The sequence below is a fragment of the Mus caroli genome, unplaced genomic scaffold, assembly GCF_978045245.1.
Source record: "Mus caroli unplaced genomic scaffold, Mus_caroli_1 scaffold_20, whole genome shotgun sequence".
Classification (NCBI taxonomy): domain Eukaryota; kingdom Metazoa; phylum Chordata; class Mammalia; order Rodentia; family Muridae; genus Mus; species Mus caroli.
This window is the reverse complement of record NW_028227275.1, coordinates 34436514-34458471: the sequence shown is the minus strand read 5'-3', so window position 1 is coordinate 34458471 and position 21958 is coordinate 34436514. Positions and strand designations below refer to the sequence as shown.

At 43.9% G+C, this 21958-nt stretch overlaps 1 protein-coding gene across 5 annotated transcripts in view; it reads left to right on the top strand.

Moving 5' to 3' along the window:
* Positions 1 to 21958, top strand: part of Smarca2 (SWI/SNF related BAF chromatin remodeling complex subunit ATPase 2) — a 171059-nt gene that overhangs the window by 2101 nt on the left and 147000 nt on the right. For 3 of the 5 annotated variants that reach the window (XM_021151584.3, XM_021151582.3, XM_029472470.2), the window contains exons 2-3: positions 12386 to 12646; positions 16641 to 16770. In XM_021151584.3, the coding sequence (XP_021007243.1) occupies positions 12422 to 12646; positions 16641 to 16770 (355 nt within the window). In that variant the 5' untranslated portion in view covers positions 12386 to 12421. Of the gene's footprint in view, positions 1 to 86; positions 353 to 12385; positions 12647 to 16165; positions 16276 to 16640; positions 16771 to 21958 lie in introns of those variants that run through there. The other 2 variants (XM_021151583.3, XM_085834054.1) reach the window with 2 other exon arrangements.

Genomic DNA, 21958 nt, shown 5'->3' with positions numbered 1-21958 from the left:
TGTGCAGTGCGCTAGGGACCAGTGAGTGACGAGCTGCGCGGGCTGCGTCTCTAGCCGGAGCAGTCCCTGGAGCCGGACGCAGAGCCGGCTGGGTCTGGCGGCGGGAGGCGGTGGCGGTGCGTGCGGCGGCGAGGGCGAGTGCGTGGCGCGCGCGAGCGGCGGAGAATCAGGAAGTCACCGCGGCGAAGCGCACAGACGTGTTTGATCGCCGTGACATGACGCGCGCGAGGGAGGAAGAGGAGGTGGCGGGGGCCGGGCCGCGGGCGCCGGCCTAAGCCGCGCTGTGCACACCGCTCTCTCGCAGCCCCGGGCGGCGCCAGCCCGAGAGCCCTGGCCGTTCAGCGTCGCCCAGGTAAGGAGCCGGCTCCTCCCGCTGTCGCCGCCGCCGCCACCCGCTGAGCTTTCTAGGTCTTTCTCTGCCGACCCCCCCCCCCCAATCTTTGGCTCTCCTTCCGTGCAAAGTCAGGCAGGCAATCGATTGCAGGGAAAACTTTCCAGCGGGAGGCACTGCGCGGGGGAGATGGAGGCCTCGCGGGTGGCTGGCGTGGTCAGTTCTTTCTGCTCCAGGTCCGGAGAGAGTGAGTCGCTGTGCCCTGCGGCTGTTGCATGTTCAAACTTCGGGCCTAAACGTGCTTCCAACTCTCGCAGGATTTACTCCACGAAGAAAATAAACACCCCAAGCGGTCCACTCTCTCGCGGGGGCCCTTGGGGGTGTTTAAAGCGAAGGAGGAAGGTGTAGGAGGGGAGAGAGAGAGGGCGTAGTGCAGAATCATTCCTCATTCAGTGTCTGCACCGGGTGTTATGTAATTTTAGTGGCACATGGGTGCGAAGCCCACACTGGGCTTCTCCCTCCTTTGTTTATATAACTTTTGGGGAGTTTTGCCAGGCTGTCTCCTTTATCCCCTCCTCCCCAGTGCAGTGGAGGTTGGTGCTTTTGAAAAACAGCAGAGTGACCGGAGTTAGCACTGTTTTATAGAGGTGTCATCATTGTGTCCTTTTTAGTCATCTCGTTGACACAGATTCCTTTGTATGTTTAACAATGGAACATAAGGAAGACGTTAAGTACTCACGTTTGTTCTTTGTGCCTTGTGGTGCTGTTTGAAGTTTCAGTTAATCTTCAGACTTCTTTTCACCTGGCTTGCTTGCCTTGCTGGTGGGAACACCTAAGATGGTTTGAGACTTTCTTCGGTTTGGATAGCACAAAAATCCTTTCCACGACTCAGAAAACAGTGAGAACTCGTCTAGTATAAAATGTCATGGTCGTGTTATGTGTGCATATACTTACAAACGCACAGTCTAGTGTCTCCAGCAAGGTTTTCCTCCAATTTGTGAGACTTTACCTGAAGCTGATCCCTACCCTACCGGGGGACTTGTCAGGCTTAGGGATGGAAGTCTAAGTACACACAGTTGAAAGGTTAGGAGGCGTGACTGGGTTGTTTCTTAGGTGGCATTATTATGCAAATGAAGGCACACTTTTTTCTTTTCAGAATCTAATTGCCCTTTTATTCCTCCCGGCTTGCTGACTGGTTTTTAAAATACTACATTTGGATAGTTGAGGAAGGGAGCCCAAAGTGGGGTTGGGGGACTAGGGACTAAGGACAAGAAGGTAATTGGGTTAAAGTGTGCCGTGAACTTGTGTGAAAATGCCATAAGGAAACGCATTGTCTTGTACAGTCAATATACTCTAGGATACGTCTTAAGAAAAAAAGAAAACCTTAAGAATAAAATAACAAAATGGTCCCTTTCATCTCAAATGTTTACTACTGAAAAACTGGGAGATTTAGAGACACCTGTTGTTAAGGTAGGTTGAGGGGAAAATAATCCACAGGATAGAGGTAGAGATAGAGATAGATATAGAGTGCTATCTAGGTTTTGTTGAGGCCTTTTAAAAGTGGGGCCATATTGGTAGAGAATGTTTTTTAAATGAGGTAGGATTTGGGGATGTCAGAACCTTTGACAGGAAGGGAGGGAGAGCCCACCTCATGCAGCCTTTCTCTCAGGACTTGTATCACTCACAGTCCAGCATTGGATCTGACTGCACTCTGGTGTCTCACCGAAACCACCACAGAGCCTGTTCAAAGCAGCCTTAGATCTTGCTTCTGTTCTTTTGTAAAGTGTTTTTTTTTTTTTTTTTTTTTTTAACATTTCTCATCAAGTTTCTTGAAAAAAATGCTCTGGCCAACACTTGAGGCTTAGAACTAACAGCAATAAAAGTGTGTCTCTTATATGGTTAGTGCTTGAATTATTTTTTTTTTAAGTATTCTGACACATTATACTTAGAAAGTAACCCCTTTGCAGGTAGTTATTTAAAGCTCTGTTTCTTTGTCAGTTGAAAATAAACCTTTCTGCAGGTGGGGTAAAAGATGTGCAGGTAAAAAGCGCATCTTTCTCTTCTAGGGGGCAGCTTGGATAGTCTAGGATACTGTATAATATGTAATATTTTGACGTTTCATTTTAAAGGCGCACTGTGTTTTGGAGGACCATAAACAGAGAGGTTTCATAAATTATGGAAGTGGTGCTGTCCTCCAGGGGTCCCAGGTTCTTCCCTCCCTTAGAAGTCTTCCTTTGTAAACAAAGGCCTTTGTCAACCCTCCTAGGTCAGCAGCTTGCTGCTGCTCTAGAGAAACAATAAATCAGTATTTATGACATTTTGACATGCTGCCATGAAGACTCCTGACTTATCTCAGGCACCACGCTGAGGACTTGTTCCCCAGTCCTCAGCATTGTGAAGGAGGGCCAGCCAGCCTGGGCCACCAGAAGTTAGGATTCAAACTGTTTCTGCTTAAGATGCTGTGGAAGGAAGAAAACTATGATCCACAGATCCCCCTGTGGGAATTTCTAATGAGCAAATGAGCAAATGACCCTCGTATGAAAAGCTAGATTTGGAGACTGTTTGTTATTTATTTTTCCCTGTCATTGTTCAGAAAAACTATGTGTGTGTGTGTAACTTTTAATATCTAACTAGTTAATAAAATTATGAGCCATTACATAAGTAATTGGGTATAGATAGTACAGATGTTGGTAATTTATTTGGCAGAGTGTTTGGGAAGTTGTAAGGCCTTTGTTTTTCTCTATACAGAAAGTTGTGGCTTCGTGTTACTTAGAGAACACAGGAGTCTAATACTAAGCCTTGCCAGAGTTTGTGAAAGAGCACATTTTCTGCCTAAGAGATTTACTACCAAGTTAAATAGGATCTCGCAAACTGGGTTTGAAAGACTTTATGTCTCCCTTACTGTTTATTATATCTTTATTATTTTCCATATTATTGTTAGTACCTTTCCTTGAAAGTGTTCAGAATATATCCACATTTTCAAGTACTTAAGTTTTTTTTTAAATATAATTTAAATACTTGAATAATTATACTTCAGCAGTTTGTCTAAGGGCTCTGATGGAGCCAGTAGCTAAATGATGAAGTTTTTAAATATTGACTAGAACCATCTCATTAATTCTCTCACATGATCACCTAGAGTGATGTATTGGATAAGGATGTAAATTCTCATTTTTTTTTTATTTGTTTGCTTTTTGGAGACAAAACCTTATGTATGCCAGACAGGCCCAGAATTCACAATCTGCCTGCTTATATCTTTACTGGAATTACAGCTGTGTATCATCACACCTGGAGCTAAGGACAGAACCTGGGGCTTTGTGTATGCCAGGCAAATTCTCCACCAATGGCATCCTTAACACACAATTTATTTCTGGACTTTTGGGAAACTTCATATGAATCGTGATATTTTACTGGTTGTTTGGGGGCCTGTGGGGCATTGTGACAGGTATAGTCAGGATATGCTTCTATGTGATTTACAGCATCTTAAGAGTACTGCATTTTTAGGTGGGTAAGCTTCAGTCCTATACCATTATATGTTCTACATTTGTGCAAACACTACTGTCTTAGAAACTTTTCACAACAAATTACTTAATCTAAGTATGGTCTGGGGTTTGTAATTGATGAATGGAATCCCCAGAAGTTGAGGCTGAAATAAAACCGAGTTTAAAAGCCATTAAGGTGTAATTATAATCCCCTCTTCTTTAAAAAACAAAACAAAATACTGGATTTGGCATTTGGGGGTTAAAATTGGGTTTTTAAAAAATGGCTGAGAAGAGCTGTAGTGTGTTGGTACCCAGGTTATCTGAGGGGGATTCTCTATGTGTTTGCTCTCCACTTGTGGCTTTCTTGTTTGGGATGCTTGTGCATTTATGTGGTACACTGCAGTTCCTGCCATCCCACTGGGAGATGAGCCATCCCTGTGGAAATTGAAGGTCTGGTAGGAAAGCCTCTCCTGCCCTCAGGCTTTTAAACAACTGGACACATAATAGCTTGGCAAATATTTGCAGCTATTCTGTGGTTTGCTGTTCTGCTCTGAGATGCCATTAAGCAAAGTCCAAAATTCTATTAAAAAAAAAAATCAGTAGTCAGTAAGTAGTGGTGTTTTCCACAATGTACCTGAGATCTAAACACAGGAATTGAGTGGATTGCTGAGCCCTGTAACAGATCAGAACCAGCTCTCTTGACTTCATGTGACAGATAAAATTTTATGAGAGGGTGGAAAAACAGAGTAAAGATGGGGGTGGTAGATGCAGGCAATCTTAGATCAGAAGAAGATCTGAGCTCACAGGGACTAAGCTTCAATAAGCCTTGGGAAGACCACTATACCTGTTTTGACCTAGACCAAGAGGTCCTTTTCTAGTGTGCATCCAGTGGTAGGCAAGGAATTGAAACCCAGAAAGGTTCGGTGGACCTCTTGATGACAGACTGGTTCCTAAATGGTTACTGTCATGCATTTCAGGGATTCACTGTTGAGTTCAGATTATGACTGTGTCAGTCAGGGAACATTGGGCATATCAAAGATAAGTTGGCCTAGAGGTATAGTTTGGTAATAGAAGGATCAAGTGCACGCCTTTAATCCCAGCACTTGGCAGGCAGAGGCAGGAAGATTTCTGAGTTTGAAGCCAGCCTGCCCTACAAAGTGAGTTCCAGGACAGCCAGGGCTATACAGAGAAACCCTGTCTCAAAAAGCCAAAAAAAAAAAAAAAAAAAAAAAAAAAAAAAGGATCACCTAACATGTGCTTGTTAGGTTCATGTCCTTGGATCAGTCCTCAGTACTGTAAGACTGTCCATCACATACTTAAACCTGGTTCACTCCGAGTGGAAGCCTAAATGTTGAGTTTTACTCCTCAGTACAGGTAAGCGTGCCATCCAGATGTTAAGGCATGCATTTTATACTTTTTAACAACTTATTAGTGAACAGATGAAATTTTCATAGTAGAAACCATTGATTAGTGTCAGCATCCTAAGACAAGATTGCTTTGGAAAAGAGCCCTCCAGGTCTGGGAAGGACAGGCATGCCTACAACATGTGTGAATGGTTACACTTCAGGATGATGCCCACTTGGGAAACTAGCTTTTGATGGCTTGATTCATTGGTTTCATTTATGGCCAACAGCCTAATGGTGTATACTCACGGGGATTTTAAAACTGAGTTCACCTTTGCAGGTCCCTATTCTCCACGTCCCAGATTAGAGAGCTGTGTTGTTTCTGCATTTGAAGAGGTCTCTTACACATTTCGGGTTTTGTGATAAAACACCTTGCTTGGGAACATTGTTGGTCCTCACTGGCTTGGAGTAGAATGCATCCCAGATGGACTTCTGTAGGGTGGTAACTCAGGGTTCTGTGGGAGTGATAATGTGAAGGGAGGGTCCAGCTCAGGCAGTGCTTGGAGCACATGGGGGTTGTTGGGGTGGGAGGGTAATTAGCACCGCAGCACAGTTTGTTATCTTCGCCCTGCACCAGGCTTCCTCCTAGCCTTTGCCAGATCTGACTCTGGGCAAGGACAGTCCCAAGGCAGTTTATTTAAAGTCAGGGCAGCAGCTCAGGCATGTCCTAAATTTGTTTCCCTGATTGAAAGATGAAAGAGAGTTCACAGAAAGCCCAGTGAGCAGAGAAATTTTCATCTAAGCACTCCCTAAAACACATATGACTTTGAGCTGAATGGCAAGCCAAAGTGAATAACTGTGAGAATATGTTGTCAATGCTTTTCTAGGGCTTAGGTGGGTTAATTTACATTAGCTTTAGGTGCAGTATGATTTTTGTCACCATCACAAATCATATGTGAAGCGTTTATAAGTTCTACTTCTCAGGCCAAGTAGCAGTGCAGGCCTTCATGATGTTTAACTGGGAGGCAGATACTCTTGGCCTCTGAACAGGAGGCTTCCGGTAAACTTATTATTTCCTTTATGTTCACTTTTGTTCTAAGTCCTGCCCCCCAACACACACTAATGGTGCTCTGTCCAGTTCTAGGCAGATTGCTACCTCTTGTGAAGGAGTTCAGTTCCCCTGCAGAGAAGGGTGTGTGGAATGAAGAGATGCACCCCTCCCGACCAGAGACTTCTGAGTCGGCAGACAGACACAAAGGACCCTTATCTTGCCTTATCTGCCAAGTCTTATCTCTCTCCTGTCACAGCCAGAATGCTTGGGAAAGGCCGAGTTATTCTTAGGCCTTGGACTAAGTTCTTATTTATGATGGTCCACCTTTAGCCTGCCCCTCAGAGTCTTCCTGTAAAGTGAGCTGTGGGAAAGATTGGCTGGAGACTTGGGCTTTCTCCAAGCTTCCTTAGGAACTCTGCAGAAGGGCAGTTTTGGAGGTATTGTCCAAGCTACTGAGCACTCCCCAACTCTTCCTGGTTTTTCTTAAGCTTCAAAGTCTAACCACAGTACTAGCATCTCCAGTAAGTCTTCCCAGAGGCCTTAACTCCTCTTTGAGTATCATTCATATTGCCTTGGGGACATTGAGTTAGACGCATACTGATTTTGAAAGATCTCCATCTTTATTTTTCTTTGTTATCATCTATACACAAATTTCCTATTAGGTGTTCTGGGTTCCAGGGTTTGTGTGTGTGTGTGTCCTTATTGATCTCCTGTAGCTCCCCTCTGCCTGGAACGAGTCTATAGAGCTGAGAATATATACATAAAAATAGATCCTTCCTTGTTGGGCTAAGCAAGATGAAAGAGAGTTCACAGAAAGCCCAGTGAGCAGAGAAGTTTTCATCTAAGCATTCCCTAGAACACATATGACTTTGAGCTGAATGGCAAGCCAACGTGAATAACTGTGAGAATATGTTGTCAATGCTTTTCTAGGGCTTGGGTGGGTTAACTTACATGACTTTTTTGTCACCATCACAAATCATATTATGAAGCGTTTATAAGTTCTACTTCTCAGGCCAAGTAGCAGTGCAGGCCTTCATGATGTTTAACTGGGAGGCAGACACTGCTTTCAGGCACTGATGTCTTCATCTCAGAATCTCTTTAGGACTTGGCTTCTCTTTATTTCATTCCTTGATAAGTAAATATACTGTCCCAGCCAAAGCCTAGCCATTGCAAAACACCTCTGCCCACCTTTCCATCTTTGTTCTTTGTCTCCCACTTTTCTATCCCTGTCTGGCCCAGCAGTGGAACCCATTACAGATGCGCTGGGCTCAAGCTGAGCCATGTTATCCCTAAATCAATGAGGTCAAGACAGCAGATTGGCCAGCTGCTCTCCTGGTTGTATCCTTAGGAATTGCCATCCCTTCCTTTCATCTCCAAGGCAGTAAGGAGAAGATGGACCTGATGGTTGTGTTAGAGGGCATCAGGGTTCAGCCGGTGCATCCAGCTAGGGCAGCCAGGGAATGAAGAGATCAGAGACACACTCAGAGCAAAGACAGCAAGCTGGGATCAACAGTGGACCCGCTCTCTTCTGGAGACACCACAGCACCCTGGACAGTCGGCATGTTTGTTATAGAGAGAGGCGGGACTATTGCATACAGCTGGCCGATGAGGTGGGCTTATTACATACAGATAGAACCAGGAGGCACAGTTTATGGTATACAGCTGGATCAAAAAGGCAGGTTTAGTTAATCTTGGTAGGAGCAGTCTCTGCAAGGGACTTGAAACTATAAGCATCTCGGGTAGCGGGAGAGAAATCTATGGTGAACATTTTCTGTGCACTGTCACTATTTGCATTCTCCCCCACCCCCATAAAGGCTTTGCCACCCCTCTGAGCCTAAGACTGTGGGGTCCTTGCAGGTGTTAACAATACACATTCACTCAACAACTCACTCACTCAGGCTTTTCTCCAGCTCTCTAAACTCAGCAGGAAGGTAGAGAGCTCTGGTAGCCTTGATTCAGTGGTGGTAGGCTTACCCTGATAGACACCCTGCTTGGGTGGTGCACTGCAAGTCAAAGGAAGGGCTCTATAAGGAGTTTTGCTCCTGTGACCCATGGGACTTTGGACAAGCAGAATTGTGCTTTCATGCCTTCACCTTTGCAATGGGAGCCTGATACAGTGTCTCCTAGTGACTAGAATAATTATGAAGCATATTTGGTATGTTGAAGTTCTATTACCCACATACAGATCCTTGGAATTTCCTGGATTGCAATTAGACAGGAGTCTTTAAGTTTTGTCTAGGTTGTCAGAGTTGGAGTGGTGACCCTTAGAATTCAGTGGAGTTGACCTCCTTTTAATATGCAGATGGAGGTGCTCAGCCTTTCCGGGGAGAGGGAGGTGGAGGCTTAGGCTGACTGTGGGGTTTGGGGTTGTGGGAAGTGCAACCATGGCCTTTTATTTTTAAAAGCACACACTCCCCATTAAGGCAAGAATGTCTGGGTTAAGAAGACAGGGTGGACTGCTGAAGAATTCTTGCCAAGAACACAGTGGCCTGGCCCTTTGGGAGTCCTGGTCTGAGACGGAGAGTAACGTGTCAGGGAGGGAAATGGGGCTGCATTGCACGTGTCTGGGTGGCAGCTGGGCTCTTGCCCAGGCAGATTTCCTTCAGTTAGTTAGGTGCAGCATTGTGGGCTAGGTTGTCCCCTTCTGAGACAATGTAAAACTCTGTCCCCAATGCAAACTGAAAATAGAATGTCTGTTTCATCACTTGGACAGTCCTATCATCTGGGATTATTAGCCCTGTGCCTCTCTCTCCCACTGTGTTCCTGGGACCATCTCCTTATCTATCCCACCTGGTGCTTTGAAGAAAGAGGAAAGGGGCAAGGATTTGAATGGACACCAGGAGAGAGCTGAGTTGGCTGACCTGGACTTGAAGCCCTTATTGCTGACTCAGTGATAACATGCCGGCCCCCTGCCTTGAGATTTGGATCTCGGACTTGTAGCCCTAAGGGTCTTTATACTAACAATATAGGATCCTGCCATGGTGCATTTGAGCTAAAGAGTAAAGTTGCCACCAGAAATGTAGAGGAAGAATAAGAGTGGACCTTCTGGCTTCAATTCTTCTTCCTGTGAGTGCTTGAGAGATGGACAGTCCTGGCTTTGGCATAGAAGCCTATTCAGGAATTCGAGCAAGCCCAGGACAGGAATGGGGTCTTGGAGAGTCTCTGGATGATGGTAGACACCAAATCGTAGATAGATCGATGGAGAGGGTCTTTGCGATAGATATTCCCATCCTAAGACTAGAGGGAGCAAAGGGGCACCTTGGGAAAGGTTCTTTTTCAGGGCCCTAAGACTTGAGGCAGAACTCAGAAGTGTGGATTCACAGTTGAGTTGGAGATCACCCATCATGGCCTTGGAGAGTCTAGCTCTTTACCGTTCCCTATTGACATGACCCAGACTTAAATTTTGCAGCTTCTCTTAGACCTATATATTCATTACATCCCTGAGTCTGTGGCTTCTCATCTGGAGTTTCCCATGAATCATGTTCCTATATTAAAATTCCACTTAATGTGTTCCATAACTCCCCATTTCCCTCCAAATAGATTTTTCCTCTCGAGAAGTTTTAGTCTCCTTTAAAAAAAAATAAAGAGGAATATTTGTCTGGAGTTGAATGTGTTTTACAACATCTCAGAGATCCCAGATAAAGGTGATAATAATGCAGAACACAGCCATAGATTTATACATATTAAACATGTAAAACACAAGAGGTAGAGGTATCAGGCTAACTTGAGTGTTTGGGTGTTCATTGTTCAATCTTGTGCTATATTACCAAAATACCTATTGGAGCCAATTTCATAACAAGCCGTAACAGGAACTAAGTAATTTCCTTTAATTCACTAAAAAATAAAGGGGTGTATCAGTTTGTTGATATACATGGCAGAACATTATAACTTGGAGTGCCCAGTGAATTGACGTCAGCTTCCTAAGTTTAAAATGCTGACCGAACATGTTTGTGTTTATGTGAGAGGTAGGCGGAAGGTAAACACAAGGGTTATTTCCATCTGCTTTGTTAGTCATAAAAAAAATAATAACATTTGGCCCTTAGGGTATTTAAGGTTATAATTCACCCCAGGCCCTTCTCTGTTTGAGGAAACACTTGTATTGAGTTCCCATTTTAATTTATTCACCAGAGTCTCCTATGTTTCTACATACCCTGTAAAGACTTCTCTATTTACACACCTCAGACACTGGGTACTCTTTAGTTTTTATTCACAGAATTTATTGACTCCACTTGCCCTTGAAATCTTGCCTGCTGTTCATTTGCTCAGTTTGGGTTTGTGCTTGTTTCATGGCATGGTCTCACTCTGTAGCCCAGGCTAGCCTAGAATTCTCAAGGAACGCTTCCTCACTATCCCATGTACTGTCACTGCAGGTGTGAATGGCCATGCCTGACTCTCATCAGGTATTTTCTGAGCCCATAGTACATGCAGATAGAAGGTGCTGGGGCCCCAGGAGTGAGGAGCAAGGCTCTGCCTTCGTGGGCCTTGCTCTCTAGAGGGTCAGTAAGCAAGCAGGAATGGAGCTGAGGTGGCTTTTTGTACTTCCCCTTCACCTCCCGCTTCACTGTGAAGGAGCCATGGGTGACTAGGCTGGCTGGTCTAATTTCATCTCTGCCATTATGTGGTAGGTGAGGGAGTCACTTAGAGGGAGCCATTCTGTGTCTTGTGAGGTTGACAGCAAAAATGTTTCCCATGTACGTGTGTGTACCTACAGGGCAACTCCTGAACATGGACCGATTATCATCATCCTGGCACTCTGCTATGTTGTCAGGATCTTTGATTTCTGCCGGAATATGGAAAACATCTTATTTACTCATTTTGACTTACTATTCTCAGTGCAATGACTCCGCCAGTCAGTTCCTAGTGGGGAAATGCCAGGAAGCTTGGAGGCTGGGTGATGGGGGAGTGTTCAGTTAAGTCTGGAGAAACAGAAAGCCCATTCGCAGACACAGACAGCTACACCCTGGCATCCTTGACCAGAGGCCTAGCACGAATCCTGAGTCTTAGTTGTCCAGGTTTTGGTTCTAATATATAACCTAGGAGGAGAACCCCAGCTTTATCCATTTTGATTACTTGAGGTCCAGTAGCTATGGTGGGTAGGTGAGGCAGGCAGCTGTGGTTGGAATTCTGTTGTTTTACATGTATGTCTCATCTGACTCTAAGAAGTATCAAGACAAGAACTTATCTAATAATTGTGTCTGGATCTATTTGAGCCTATATTGTATGTATGTAGCTTCTCTCTCTCTCTCTCTCTCTCTCCCTTTCTCCCTCTCCTTCTCTCTCCCTCTCCCCATCTCCTTCCCTCTCTCCCTCCCCTCCCTCTCCCCCTTCCCTCTCCCCCTCTCCTTCCCTCTCTCCCTCCTCTCCCCCTTCCCTCTCCCCATCCCCTTCCCTCTCCCCCTCCCCATCCCTCTCCCCTCCCACATTTCCTCCCCCTCTCTCTGTTTTGTTGTTGTTTTGTTTTTGAGGCAGGGTTTCTCTGTGTAGTGCTGGTTGTCCTGGAACTTGCTCTGTCCACCAGGCTGGCTTGGACCTCACAGAGCTCCTCCTGCTTCTGCCTCCCAAGTGCTAGGAGGAGTAAAGACCACCTATGTACCACCTATGTGCTACCCTGTGTGTTATTTTTCTTCCATTTCTATAATTGAGACTTCTCTTTTTATTATCAATTGACGGACTTATTTTTTTCCCCCTTTTAGCTATCTAGAAATCTTGGTGAAGTTTTTATTGCCTGTTGGCTTGTGAAAATGAGTCTTGGTTGGATACTTATTTGCAAATGATTTTCTATTCCAGTAGTTTGGGGCGGGGGGCTTAATGACTTCTGAGGTGTCTAAGCCAGCCTATAACAGAGAGTATCTGTTGTGTTTAGTAATAAATTTCAGACTTGTTTAGATTCTGCTTATGTGTTAAATTTCAGTTGCTCCAGTGAGACTCTCTATATCCAGGGTGATTTATCATTCGGGGGAATCATTTAATGTATGTGTTTTTTAAAACAAGTGGTCTCCATAAAACCTGAGCCCAAGGTTATATATCACATTCATTCAAACATCTGGAAGAGGCCAGGGAGTTCTGTTTGATGTTAGTTACAGAAATGGCACCATCAGATTTTAACAACTGTTTTATTTGGACCTTAACATCATGTTTAAAACATTTCTTTCTTTCTTTTTCTTCCTGCTCTCCAACTTAGTGTCACTCTGCTAACTGGCAGAGCCAGGAGACCTAGATGTCCACACCCACAGACCCAGCAGCAATGCCCCATCCTGGGCCCTCCCCGGGGCCTGGACCCTCTCCTGGACCAATTCTGGGGCCTAGTCCAGGACCAGGACCATCCCCAGGTTCTGTGCACAGCATGATGGGTCCCAGTCCCGGACCTCCCAGCGTCTCACATCCTCTGTCAACGATGGGCTCTGCAGACTTCCCACAGGAAGGCATGCACCAATTACATAAGGTAAGAGTCTGTGCCCTTTCTCCCTCTTGACCTGTCTTCTCAGGCATTCTGATGACTCTGAGCTTTCTCCTGCTGGTAGCATAAGGATCTAGCTAGAAATTTGTGTTAACTTGCATGTTATTAAAAACATTCCTATAATCCCAGCACTTGAGAGACTGAAGCAAAAGGATCGTGCATTAGAGAGCAATCTGGATCTTATAAAAACCAAAACCAAACCACAACCAAGCGCAATCTAAAACAAAAACCATCCCCAAACTGGTGTAAAACACTTCTACTGCTGTATTTTTTTACTGTTACGCATGGCCCAGTAATCGAGAAGTTGTCTTTTCAAACACAAAGGTCCACCATGCAATTTGGACAGGTTTGGGGATTGGTGGGTTAAAGGTATTTTGTCTTGGTGAACGTATCTCAGTAAGGGAGACCTCCTTCCCTCACCTCCTGTGTACTTTATATCACTCACAAATTAATATATTAGAAATTAGTCCTCCCTACAAATGTTGAAATTTATTTGATGAAACTAGATCTGTAAGAGTGAAGGTGAAAGTTGTCTTCTGAAGGCATTTCAGGGCCTGGAGAGAGAGAGAGAGAGAGAGAGAGAGAGAGAGAGAGCGAGAGAGCGCAGCAGCAGCACCTAAGAGCACGTGAAACACTACCATTGGGCAGCTCACACTGGCCTATAACTGCAGCTTTAGTGAAGTGATGTCCTCTTCGGCACCCCCGTATGTTGTCACGCTAGATAGCATGGGTGAGCATGCGCGCCTGCACGCCAGCACACCCACAAATAAATAAATCTTTAGAACGTATGTTTTCAAAGGGCTTTATTAAAATTAAGTAGTTTATGGGGAATTCATTCTTGATTGCTTGATTGAGATGCATAGATCGGTCAGGTTGGTCTCAGAGTCTCAGCAATCCTGTTCTGTGGCCAGTGTGTTGAGCGAGCTGCAGTGGGAGTCTTGGGGATCCTCTGTTCAGAAGATCTTCTTGTTCAATCCCAGAATAGTGTCTAGCCACCCTGTTTATGAGACCTCGATACTTGCCTGGAAGATGATCATTACATGGCTATTGTTCAGCGCAGAGCCCTTCTAAGAGGTACTAAGGATAGCTTTTCTGAGAAAGAAAGCTCTTCTTAGACTGTTTGCTTTGAGGGTTAGCAGTAACCGAAGAAAACCTACAAGGGTACCCTGTTTTACTTGAAGGTCTTGTCTCCTGAGACCAGTAGAGGTTTTACGCCCCTGTAGATGATATTGCATAGCAGCATATACATATACATATGCATAGCAGCAGATATATCCAGGATCTCTGGAGAAACAAAACCAATGAGATTCAAGGTTTTTGCTGAGGAGTTCATTGGCTCATGTGATTCTGCAGGCTGACAGGTCACACAGTTTATGGTCAGCAGGATGGAGAAGTGGTTTAGTTCCCATCCGAGTCTGGAGGCCTAGGAATCAGAAAAGTCAATCCTGTAAGCCTTAATCAAAGTTAGGACACACACTTCCAGCCTAGGTCAGAAGACAGGCCTCCTCCTGACCCTCTTTCCTTGTCTCCCAGCTCTGTTCTTGTGGGATGATGCCTGCTGCTTACTTAGGCTAGGGCACCTCTGTTTCTTCAGTTTACATTCAAATGCTAATCCCACCTGGAAAACCCCTTCCAGACAAACCCTGAAATGCTGCTCACCCAAGTAGTATGGATACCTGTGGCTAATTCAAGGTGCCATATTAAGTTAACCATTATGGTAGACAATTTGATAGAAGATACTTGATTAAAACAAAAGCATTGAGAAAGGGGCTGGTCTTTCCTCATTTTATCGGACCCTAAGTCTTTTTCAAGATAGGGCCTTAGGACGCCCAAGTGCAAATTATTATTGGGAAAGTAGTATGTGCTTATTGTAAAAAGTGGAACATGACCAAGATAAAGGAGATAATTAAACCAAGGGAACAGTTGTACATGCATTCCACGTGCCACTTTACCCATACTCTGTCATAGGTACAGCATCAGCAACAGGTCTGCACAGACAGTTTCTTTTTTTCTCATCATAGAACCATACTATCTCTATTATTCTCTATTCCTCTTTTTATTCAATAATGTGTCTGCAGTATTCCCAAGTTTGTATCCCTCCCCACTTTTGCTTGTTTGTTTGCTTGATATAGAGTCTTGCGTACCTCCTGCTGACCTGGACATCGCTCTGTAACCCAGAAGGTCCTTCAACTCCCTCCCGTCGTCCTTCCTTCTCTGTGTCACTGTGCCTGCTTATCTCATCAAATATCTCCTGAACTAAAGCTCTTCTTTCCCATAGCCTATTATGGGGTGACACCTTGACATACTGAAGTCACCAAATCATCTCATGTTATGTCAACTTGGAGGTGTAGTCTAGATGTGTTCTACCCTTGTAGACTTTGTGTGTTATCAAACCTCTGGATGATCTGAGGAAAAATGTGGAGGACATGTTTAGCTAACCTTTGTGATTGAAACATCTAAAAATTAAGTATGCGGGTGAGGGTTAGTTCCGTCCTGCCTTTTCTCTTGGGACGTTTTATTGATTAGCATCTCTTCTGACCCAAGGTTTCTTTCCTACGTTCTTTCCATCTCTCATATCCAGTACACTCTTTTTTTTTGTTTTGAGCTTGTGTGCTTCCTTCTGCTCTGTGTTTGTCTTACCTGTGGGCTTTGGTGTTTTTTTTTCTCTTTCAGCCTTGCTGACTTCGCCCCTTGCTTTTCCTCCCTTGCAGCCCCTCAGATAGCTGTCTGCGTGAGGACCTGGGTGAACCCACAGAGCACACACCTGCTGGCCAGATGCCTCCACTTTCTTCTTCCTCCCTTTTCAGGCCGCTGTGTTCCTTGTCTTCCTCCTCCAGCTCCCTCTGAGCCTGGGCTTTTCAACATCACTGAAAATAAGTAAACAAGCGGCCTAAATACATCTGCTGCGTGGCTTTGATTTCCTCTCTATTATTACTACTTAACAGACTCAACTGACACTCTTTATACCACATTCTTCCCATTTTTCTTCTGAACATCCTCTTTATGGTAAAAATTTCCCTCTTTTCAAGTGCATGCTTTTGACTCTGCAGAAATTAACTTTCTTTTCTCCAAAACTGCAAACACTCAGCCTTTTCTTGCTTGGAGTCATTTGGTTTTTATAAACTCTTGGAAACGTTCCTTTCAGGCTGTTTTGAAAATTGCTATTACAGTTTGGGGGAAGAATAGACTTTTCCCTTTCCAAACACATGCTCCCTGGCCCGGTTCTGGATTGGATTAACATCAGTTCAATAGCCATTCATTGTATGTCTGTCATGCTCTGGGGCCCGGGTCCAGTGTGCCATCCCCGAGCTTGGTGTTTACTTCCAGCCCGTGCCTTTAGCCTCTCCTGGCTCCCCTTCCTTGGCAGCAGCAGCTTTCTCTGCTGTTCACGCTCTCCTTTTCAGTCTCCACCCCCTTCGCTTCGCTGCCCCGTATGTTCTTCTCTTCCCAACTGCCATGGAACCTTCTGGTTCAACTTTGTAACTTTCCTTAGTTCACTCCTCCTGTGAGGAAAAATGACCAGGAAAATGGGTCACCTCGACCATTTCCCATAGCCTTCATTTGGACTCCAGAATAAGTTCAATATGTAACGGGTTTCAAGGCTATTTACAGAGGTATGAGAGAGAGAGAGAGAAAGAGAGAGAGAGAGAGAGAGAGAGAGAGAGAGAGAGAGAGAGAGAGAGAGAGAGCTTTGTCTACTTTTTTCTTAATTGGGAGGTTGTGACATTGGCTAATGAATGAAATTCAACCATTTCTAACGCCTTATTTTTTTTTGACTTAGAGATGGTTTTGCTGGTCCTATTGGTGTAATAATATCTCTTCCTATTTTTACTTATGAAGCATAAAAATATAGGTCCATAGGATGGACAGTGAATGGTTGTGTCATATCTTTAAAGCCTTTGGGGATGACTTTTGATAGTCTTGCTAGAAATAATGTACCTTAAAGAGGTCTCTAATGGATAGCCTTTACATGTTTCAGCCCATGGATGGGATACATGACAAAGGGATTGTAGAAGATGTCCACTGTGGATCCATGAAGGGCACCAGCATGCGCCCACCACACCCAGGAATGGGCCCTCCACAGAGCCCCATGGACCAGCACAGCCAAGGTTGGTGGCCACTGTACATTAGATTTTGTCTTCATACCATATTAAAGAGATATCAGTCTTTCCTAGTAGTAATTTAGAAACAGTGTTTGTTCGTTTGTTTTTCTTTTTCTTTTTCTTCTTTTTCTTTTTCTTTTTTTTTTTTTTTTCGAGTCAGGGTTTCTCTGTGTAGCCCTGGCTGCCCTGGAACTCACTCTGTAGACCAGGCTGGCCTCGAACTGAGAAATCCACCTGCCTCTGCCTCCCAAGTGCTGGGATTAAAGGCGTGCGCCACCACTGCCCGGCTTAGAAATAGTTTTAACCTAGGAGTCTAAAGATGGTTCACCCCAGTTAGCTTGCCTTTTCTATATCTATATCTCCATATCTACCACCCGTTTCACCCAACAAGATATCATTATTATTCATTTGGGGAATTGTATTTCCTAACTCCTAATAATTTTATCAGCTCAATGCATCCAGGAGCTTCGTGTCATTTATTGAGAGTCCTTATTTTGATCTTGTAAATGATGTCACTCCCATCCCAACTGGGGGACCTAAAGCTTGGGGAATTTCCTTATTTTCTCTGAGTATACATAGCCAGTAATTGATAGGCATAAAAAGGAATCTAGATCTCTCCAGCACCAATAGCATAGCTGGAAAAGTAAGATGAAGCAAACACCTGTATCCCTTCAGTTGACACTCACACCCTGGGTCAAAGGTAACATTTTCTGGCAGCAAAACCACCTGGCATTGCTGGTCAGTGCCTCTATAGGTCTCCTTAGGCTTGCCATAGCAAATAATTGTGAATCTAGTGGCCCAAAACAAATTTATCCTTTTGTAGATCTAGTGGTTAAAAGTTCATGAGCAAGGTATCAGGAGAGACCACTGTCACTTAAGGCTTCAGAGGAGACTCCTCCCCACCTCTGCTGGTTGCCAATAAAACTTGGCATTCCTAGACTTATACACTCTAGTCCACCCCACCACCCCCTTTGTCACCACAAGGCATTTTCACTGGCTGTCTCTGTATCCAGCTCTTTCTTTTTGACACTTGATCAAGGTGGACCCTAATCTAGTAAGGCTTCACCTTAACTTGGTGACGCCTGCATGGCCCTGCTTCCAAATGAGGTCGCACTCACAGATAAAGAGGATAGGATATCTGTGTTTCTTTGTGGGTAGCAACACAATTCTACCCCTCACCATAGCTAATCAGTATGTGAATTTCTTTTCTCCTTTTTGTCATCTATGTCATGTGTCCTTCCTTTGCTGATACTGAAGGGATATTAAACCGCTTCAGTCATTAAAATACCCATAGTCTGAATGCAGAATCACCAATTGGCTGGCTTTGCATATAAGGCCTGTGCATTAATCTAGTGCCAATTGACACTGGTATGTCGGTCTTCTTCCAGGATACCTGTGGCTTATATGTTGAACATACTTTCCTGTAATTAAGTGTGTTTCAGTTTTTCCTCTGTTTACAGTGGGGTCCACCACAGCAAAGACTGGGCTGTGAGGATTTAGAGAAACATGCTCACAGTTGTTTTTTTTCCAAACTAAATAAGCAGGTCCCAGAGGCTGACATTAGAGTGCCCCTCCGCTGTTATCTATGGTCTTGAACATCCCAGGGTCTGATCAGAGTCTTGGTAGCAGGCGAGCATAATTATCCCAGATGACTGGTGAAACCTTGACCTATGGAGGAGAATCAGAGGAGTGAGGCCTTTTGCAGGATAGGAAGGAGAAGTTTGAGAATGGATTGTAGCGGCACCTCTAGGTTCATCACTTAAATTCTAAGGGGCCATGTGTACTCGTAGCGATAATGAGACCTCAGTTTCAGTACCTGGAAGGTATGGCTGAACTGCAGGCAGTAACTCCTAAACCCAGATGATTCAACTTTCTCTGCTCCTGGCCTTGCCAGACTTCTAGAAGTGACTGGCGCTGTGTGAGTGCCCCTGAAGGAACAAATAAAGACACCTGGATTTTATAATTGAGAACAGTTTCACATTTGCTTCTCCTGAAAATTCTCTGGTAGCTTGACTCTTCTTCTCCTTTAGGATTATTTCCTTTACCTCTAGGTTCTCCTGCTTGGTAGCAATGCTCTCGACCGCTCTCGACCACTCTGCACACGCTGTTTCATTAGATACAGAGACAAATCATACATGCAACACCCCCCGCGCTTTTAAGTAGTTCTGTTTTTATATAAATTCTATCAGTGTTTAGTTACATGGAAGTAGGAGGACCTTCATTCAGTCAATGGAGTTAGAACTAGCATGTAATATTCCATAAAATCGCAAAGTGTTCTGTAGACTGGGGAGTGAATGTTTTCAAAATACAGCAGTGTTGGTAGAATGCATTTCCATTTTACATAATGATCTAAAAAGAATTTTGACCTGGTAAATTGAATGTACCTTTAAAATCCCATTGTGGAAACATCTTTCTAAACTGACAGCTATAGGGAAGTCTCGTATTGGTGAGACGGCTGCTAGCTTTAACTAATTCAGAACACAGTTTAGGGTATTTTAGGGCATTGCTTGGAAGGCAAAACCAGTTCCCACAGTAAATACTTGTGTGCCTCATAGTCCCAAAGATAACATTTTTAATTTTTAACACAGTGGACTAAGAATGTTTTTATAGATAGACAGACAGACAGACACACACACACACACACACACACACACACACACACACAGTGTGTGTATATATATAATCTAAATACATGCATATGTTGTTGTATGTAGAAAATGTATATAAAACTAGTTCTTAGAAATTTGAGATTAATAATTGGAGAGAACTTACTGCTTCCCTCCAAGACAAGGTGAAACTAAGGAGACGGTGACTCTTGAAGACCAGTGAAGGAAACCTGCCTTTTTTGTGACCCTTTTGGATGAGTAAATCAAAGACAACGTTGAGAAGAGTGGTATCTGTGGCAACAGTGTCATCTTCACACAAATGGCTATTTACTCGGAGGCCATGTCTTCTCTCTGTTTTCTCAACTAAGGATAATTACCAAAATATGTTATGCTGATGCATCATTTAGAATCTGTTTTCCCTCAAGTTTTATGGGATGCTACTCATGTCAGAAAAAAAAAAATCCCTTTCATTGTAGCTAAGCCGCTGTCACATTTTTAATGTCACAGTGACAGAATGATTCTATTAACATCTTCTGTAAATTCTGGGAAACAATTTCCTCCGACCCTCGGCTTCTTTCTATCAAATTTGAGGCAAAATTTCTCATTCTATTGATTGATCCTGCCATATGAAGTTGATTCTGCCAGTTTCCTTCTTGTCAAACTTACCACTGCTTTCCTGCGGTGATTTCTCGGTGGCCAGGTGTGTTGGTCGGCTATTCATTATTGTTACAAAATAGTCCAGACAGTCCAGTTGGAAGGAGGGAACGTTTATATTGGCTCAGTTGCAAATCTTTCCATCCATCTTGGCTCTCTGAACCTAGGTCTGACATGGCAGAGTATCTTATAGAAAGAACAGTGGGGTGGAGGAGGCCTGCTTACCTGTTAGCACCTCAGAAGCAGACACGGATAGACAAGAAGAGACTGGAGTCCTAATATCCTCTTCAGTAGCACATCCCCAGTTATTTAACTCTTTAGTAGCTATCACATCTTCTAAAGTCTGCTGCCGCCCAGGTGTGCGAGGTGAGGCCCAAACCTTTGTCCAGTATCTAGGCCTTTGGGCTACGTTCTGCAGCTGTCTGTTGCAGGTTCTTTTGTTTGGCTCCCAGAGCTTTGAGTTCATCTCTTCAATGCAGTTGTCACATATTTGTAATGTATACTTGATCTTAGCTCAACCTCATAGCAAAGCTTTATATGTGACTTAAAAGATGGGTTCAAGGGCTGGAGAGATGGCTCAGTGGTTAAGAGCACTGACTGCTCTTCCAGAGGTCTTGAGTTCAATTCCCAGCAACCACATGGTGGCTCACAATGATCTGTAATGGGATCTGATGCCCTCTTCTGGTTTGTTTAAAGAGAGAGACAGTGTGCTCACATACATAAAATACATAAATACATTTAAAAAAAAATGGGTTCATTATGCTACATTATACAGTTGAGTTTATATGTGTTTGTCCAGTATTTTAGACCTTGTATCAGGAATTCTGTGACTTGTGGATCACCTTATACCTGACAGCTTAGAAAACGAGGAAAACTGGGTGGGCCACAGAAGACTAGTGACTCATCTTAACTCCTTGAGTCATATCTTCCTACTATGAAAATATAAGTTTTCCTTCTTATACTAGATTCAGAGTTGTGAAAAGAGATGTTTAGTGAATAGCCATTTTGATCAGCTTATAATTAAAGGGTGAATATCAGCTTCATGAACAGCAAAAAAAAAAAATATCAACGGCAGAAGTTAAGAAACTTATTGATACCCTACTTATTGTTATAAATAGTAACATATTGGAGTGGTAACAAATGGAATATTTATGCTGGCAGTCTAACAGGCTGTCTTCAGGGAGACTTCCTTGGCTTGCTTTCATAGATAACTAACTAGAATTAGAACCCCAATTCTGATGTTGTATGCTCCCACATGAAGTAGGGATTTGGGTATTGAGACCCAGTAGTCCCCCTCTTGGGTAGGAGTTCCCCACCTGGTGTTTCACTTCTTAATCATCAATAGAAGAACACCAACTCTTTTCAGGGGATTGTGTTAATTTGTTTTTTCCCCTCCGGATAGCAACATCACAGATAAAAGTAACTGTCATTTCTTTTCTCCTGGCTTCAGGATGGTGGTGGTCTCTGGGGGTCACCCACCTCTGGATCTTTGTGGTCATGGAACTCTTTTATACAGACTTGACATGGGTTCAAACCCACAGCCTGCCCCTAGTAGCCAGGCTTGTGGTGACCTTTACACTAATCATCAAACACAGGCTCACCAAAGGATCAAGTCTTTTCGCCTGTGTTTGTCCTCGTCTGCCTTGGGACTCCTTCACTTTATTAAAATTAGTCCTTTGTTTGAACTGAAGGCAGCTGTTGGATTGCAGTAGCCATTTGGTACCTTTTTCCATCCCAGGTCTCCCTCTGACAACACTCGGTCATATGTTTTTGAGGGTATTGTTTAGCACGCCATCTTCTGAAATGCTTCCCTTGAAATTTCTCTGTGTTTTGACATTTCTTCCTTCAGAATAATATTCTTCATTTCCTCCGTTTGCTATGTTAGAACCCAAGTCAGTGCCTTCCATTGTCTCAGGCTATCCCTAGTGTTATGC